At 38.0% G+C, this 5,623-nt stretch overlaps 2 protein-coding genes across 2 annotated transcripts in view; both read left to right on the forward strand.

Annotated features, from left to right (window-relative positions):
• The window catches only part of cdc42ep1b (CDC42 effector protein (Rho GTPase binding) 1b), an 11,976-nt gene extending 9,549 nt beyond the window's left edge, over positions 1-2,427 (forward strand). The window contains exon 4 of the mRNA XM_032536649.1: positions 982-2,427. Coding sequence (XP_032392540.1) covers positions 982-1,607 — 626 coding nt within the window. The 3' untranslated portion in view covers positions 1,608-2,427. The remainder of the gene's footprint in view (positions 1-981) is intronic.
• Positions 2,428-3,932: 1,505 nt separating this feature from the next.
• LOC116702439 (interferon-induced very large GTPase 1-like) overlaps positions 3,933-5,623 on the forward strand; it is a gene marked incomplete in the record, with an annotated part of 7,703 nt that continues 6,012 nt past the window's right edge. The window contains 1 exon segment of the mRNA XM_032536631.1: positions 3,933-3,986.

A 5,623-nucleotide genomic window follows, 5' to 3' on the forward strand; every position in this document is an offset into this window, starting at 1 on the left:
ATGTGTCCAATCTGAGTTTTCTGTTGCTCAACTAAAACAACTTTTGAACGTCCACATCTCCGACCAAAACAAGTTCCTTCTCAAGGCTATTTTGCAGCGGCACAGCTGCTCTGTCCGGTGCTTAGCGGCGCCCAAGATGACTGATTGGATTTATTTTTTTGGGCCTTTCCGACTTTATAATTAGTTTTTGACAGGAAAGTTAGGTGAGAAAGGGGAGAGACATGCAGGAAATTGCCACAGGTTGGATTCAAACCCTGGACCCCTGTGTCGAGGCATAAACCTTAAAAGGTACATGTGTGCCTGTTCTACCACTGACCCAACCTGGCCACAATTGTAAACAATTGGTTTAAAGACATGCTAGTGAACCAGAGAACCATTTCCTCCCGTGCTCTATTAACAGTAATAATGGGAGTAATATAGGTCACAGAGACAGAGTAAGGCAATTTAATTGGGATATAGGACTTTTTAGATTTACTCAATAATATTAACCTGCATGTAGCTAATATAGCTCATGATCTATTTTACGTTTCAAATTTCTAAAAAAGCACAATGTCCAATTGGTTGGATTTCCCTTTAAGTGTCATCAGAAAATTGAACTTTACAAAGTGCCTTCAAGTTCAAAATTCAACATCACCCCAAAATCCTAAAAGAACTACTACTAATGCATCTCTGAGTCCCTCACCATTTTTCAGTCCCGTCTGAAGACCCATCTTTTCTGTTCTGCCTATCCTTAGTTTTTCTTTTTTTATATACACTGTTTCTACTCTGTAAAGCAACTTTGAGCTTGGAAAAAGCGCTATACAAATTCAATGTATTATTATTATTATTATTATTATTAATGGGCTTTAAACACGGTTTGTAACTACATTGGGATTATTATGGTTCTAAGTTAAGATTATCTCTAAGATGTTTTCTCCATGTCGTCTCATTAGTTCAGGTCATTTCAGTGACTTCTGTGTTTTCTTCTTCTGTCTGCTGCAGGTCTGCAGTCTGGATTTGTCACTCTGCCCCGCCTCTCTCGCATTGACAGACAGTTTTATGATGGAGACGTGCGGAAAGGGTCTCTACCCGACAGCGGTGGCTTCACGCTGACTCGCTCAGACTCCCTCACGTCCTTCACTGTGGACCTTGGCCCTTCCCTAATGACTGAGGTGCTGAGCTTGATTGACAACCCCAGCTGCCTTCAGACGTCCAATCACAGCCAGGCAGCAAGCGAGGAAGAGGAAGTGGAGGACAACAGCTCTCTAACAGAGACGCCTGTGCCGAGCCCTGAGTTGACTTCACCCAACCCTTCCATGAGTAGCAGGTCATTCAGCAGTAACATGAACAACAGGGGGCGCTCTTGTAGCTTTGACAGGGTAGAGCAAGAGGAGGAGAGGGGGTCACTGAGGACTCCAGAAGTGTGCACAGGGTCTCCTCAGAGAGCGGAGCCGGCGATGGAGGCAGAAAGGTTCCAGAGGGCGGCTGATGTGCTGTCTCGTCATTATGGTGGAGGCTCCTTCACAAAGGGAACGAGGACGAGCAACGACACCCCCTCTCCTGCTTTGTCCCACAGCTGCAAAACACCATATGCCTTTTCTGAAGAGGAGGAAGAGATCAAAGTCTAGATGTTGAAAGTCCAGGAACTTGATTCAATAAAACCATAGAAACCTTCCAGTGACTAAAACTCTTGGTGTATTTCAAGTCTGGGAATGTGTGATATTCTGTTCTTCAATAGAAAAATACTTCCCCTTCTCACATAAGGGACATCAGTGATCAACTACCAGATCCTGGTCTGTATTCAGTTTCTGCAGGATGGACGTTTACTGCCCATCTTGACCCTGGACCTTCCCCTCTCTCTTTCTGCACTACGTTGCTGCCATGACTTTATAGATTGTTTAAACTATTCTAAAGATAAGTCATTGAATCTGAGTCTGACACCACACAATGGATTCTTGTCAAGACCAAATATTAATAATAACTTTTTAGTTTCGTCAGTAACAAAAATAACAAATGTCACACCTGCATTATTTATCCTCAACAGTCAACTGAAGATACCTGGGAACAATGAATTTTGAATGGACTTTGATTTTTCTATTTTTTTCACACTGTACATAATCTCTCACTTCATAATCATGATGTTCAACAGCAAAGTGTGTTTTACATAAATAAAGATCTTCAAGTTCAAAGGTCTGAGGCGTCAAGCTGAACCTGGAATTTGGGAAATAACGTTTTACAACACTTGAGCTAAAACTTCTGTAGATTGTGAAATATTTAACTGTAAGCAGGAATAATGGTGTTATTAACTTAACATCGTTGTAGAATTACAGCTTATATTGATCACTTCACCTGTTACATGTATATTGGACTGTTTATCAAGCTTTTATCAACATTAGTTTATCTTTTTCTAAAATGATAAAGCTGATGTAATAAAGGCCTGGATTCAGATTTCTGTTTCTTTTTTAACATTGTAAACTCAAAGCAAAGTCCCACAACAGCTGTTAAGTTATATTATAGTTATATTATTATATATTGTTAAGATATATTGGCCGATACATCAGAATATCGGATTTTTAAATAACCATTATTTGTATCAGTATCAGCCCTAAAAATCCTTTATCGGTCAGGCTCTAATTGTAATAAAGGAATGAGTTATTAGAGTTGTTTATAGTTTTACGCTGCTCAATGACTGATTCATTGTTAATTAGGAACTATTCATGAAGAAGGGGGTCAGTATGTCTAGTCACAGATATTAATGAACTAATTATTATGTAATGATTCATTATCTCCCAGTCTATTCTCATCATTATCACAGTTTAACACATTGACCATACACTGTCTAGCATAGGTTTGAACCTAGTCTTTTTGAATAAAATAGTATTTGTCCCAAGAAAAACAGTAACAGTAGTGAAGGAATACTTTTGTTGTATACTAGCTTTGGAAAACTATTGCTCCACCTTGTGTACTGAATGAGACAGATCACCACTTATTTGTATAATATTATATCTATTTCTACACATTGTCATTAGTATAAAGAGACTCAAGTGAATGAAAAGGTGTATTACTGTGAATTAAAGAAAATATGCAAGGTTTTGGTGTAAATAGTTAAAAGACAATAAGAAATGGCTACGATCCGACTACGTGGACAAGCAAGGCGCTACATGTGCAGGTGTGGCTTCAACCAGGTGATGTAACAGAAATTCAAACAATGGCAACAGTGGAAGCGTCTAACTTCTGGAGCGATGAAGAAACAGAGTTTAACATTGAAGAGGGAGTAAATGTAAGGAGTTTAATATTTCCTGTCACTGTTTTGGTAAACAGCACAGCGCCTGTGCAATAAAACGTAGTTACGAGTAACCAGGTTACTAGTATTTATCATGTAGCCTTACGTTATGGGAATATGAATAAGTGGATATCTCTCTGCTTATAGAAACACCATATCCTGAATATGATCATAACCAAGGTAAACCTCGGGTCATACATGTCCATAAACTCATTGTTTTCTTCTGAAGTAACAAGTTTTTGGAGGAAAAGAGCTCCTTTTTCTTTTATTTTTATGTTACTAATTTAAAACTAACATGCATGCAGAATATCACTAGAAGAGCTGTCTTTTGTAAATAAACACACTTTTATAGAGTGTATTATGTTTTTGTGTTCAGTGCTGACAGTGGTTTGTGCTGGACTGTTGTTGGATAAATCCAGAAACACCCTCAGCCCGCCAAAAGCCTATAAATTGTTTTCCTCGAAGTCACATGATTTCCTGTAAATCATGAGTTTCAGTTTTGACTTTTGTTATCACTGATTTACAAGTAATGTGCGAGCAGAGGTTCTCTGCTCCTTATACCTATCACATCAGATTAGATCAGAGCAGGTGGGAGGGGTCTGTGAGGGGCAGACCAGAATTAAACAAGCAACTGGTCTCTGTCTCTCTCTAAATATTTATAAAGGGATAGGACAGGCAGCCACATCTACACAGACCAGGCAGAGCTAATGAGACATAATAAAAGGTGAGTTTGAACAACAAGTATGTTCAGTATATATTGATTGTATGGATTTTGTGTGTAGATCTTCTCAAGCAACTTCAGTTCAATCAGGAAAGACTTGATATCAAACATTGTTTGACATTGCACAATAGGAAAGGTGAATAAATATAAAGAGTGACTCACTGATCTAGGGGGATATCCTGAGCTGTACAGGAATATCTCAGTTGGAGTCTAGACACTGGTGGTGTTATCGCTTGTGTTGTATTCCCGTCAAAATTGAAACTTAACACTTTTGACGCTTTAAATTGGTGTTTTTAACATTTTACTTTTTCTTACTTTTTTCAACACTTAGAAAAAAGTCACTTTGTCACTTTTTTTGACGTTTTCAACACTACGTAACACTAACTTATTAACTTTAGTTTTATGGTTATTTTTGGAATTTATGGTCAATAAACCTCATTTATAGGAAGTTATACCTAATCTTTGAGTTAGAAAAGCAGAAATTTAGGAATTATTTAAACTACAATTAAAGGAATGTATGTTGATGGATAATCAGAGACTGGAATATGTCAACTTTTATTCAATACTATTTTGAGACCACTTCAATTTTGTTTCTCCAATGCTATAAAATTGAATAAGACACCCCAAAATTAATGAAAGTAGAGATCTGTGCTTGCCAAAGACCGTTGTGATGAATCAATCATGTTATTTTGGGTAATTACAATTGGGTAGTTGAAAAGAAAATTGATATAGGAAAATGGGTCAATTTGACCTGAGGACAACAGGTTAATAAAGGGGTTAGGAGCAGCTCATGGGTGCTGGTTTTGATGAAACTAGAGGTGGATGGTTGGAGAAGGCTTGCGTCAATTGTTTGTGTTGGAAGCAGGATAAGGAAGAGAGAGACATAATGTAGATAGAGGAAGAATCAAGATAGAATTTCATGTAAGCTTCATTTTCACCTTTAAATAAACATGAACTCTTGTAGCAGCTGTAGCTCTGAAGGAACCCGTGTTTAGTGTTCAGTAGGTGCTGGCAGCTCGCGTATGTGATGACAACAGGACGTAGTTTTGTCACATATAGATCTTTAGTGTGGTTGGATTACTGCAGTGTGAAACCAAAACTTACCGGATCAAATGCAAAAAACCAATTAGACCAAAGTAAAGAAACTACAGGTGTGAAAGTGCCCTTACTTTCACATTTAGTTTTGTTATAGGCCTAACTAATTTTGCTGTCTTTATTTCTCTTTTGCTTTTGTCATCAATGATTTACAAGTAGGCCTAGTCCTTATAGATATCATATCACATCAGATTTGTTTGGACCAAGTGGTTGGGCTTTGTGAGAGCCAGACCGAGAATTAAACAAGCTTTTGGTCTCTCTCTATAAGGTGGGGACAGGAACGATTTCTGACAAGCACGACACATCTACACAGACCAGTCAGAGCTGAGGACACAAACCGTGAGTTTAAACAATGTTTTTGTACATAGTGACTTACAATCTGAGCATGATGGTTTTTAAAAAAGACATTTGACCTTTTCAAACATTAGTTTGACGTTGTGATATTTCAAGTCTTTGCTGCTCTGATTTGTGAAAAATACACTGTATATCTACACACACACACACACACACACACACACACACACACAAACACACACACACACACA

Source organism: Etheostoma spectabile, chromosome 15, assembly GCF_008692095.1.
Source record: "Etheostoma spectabile isolate EspeVRDwgs_2016 chromosome 15, UIUC_Espe_1.0, whole genome shotgun sequence".
In the NCBI taxonomy this organism is placed as follows: domain Eukaryota; kingdom Metazoa; phylum Chordata; class Actinopteri; order Perciformes; family Percidae; genus Etheostoma; species Etheostoma spectabile.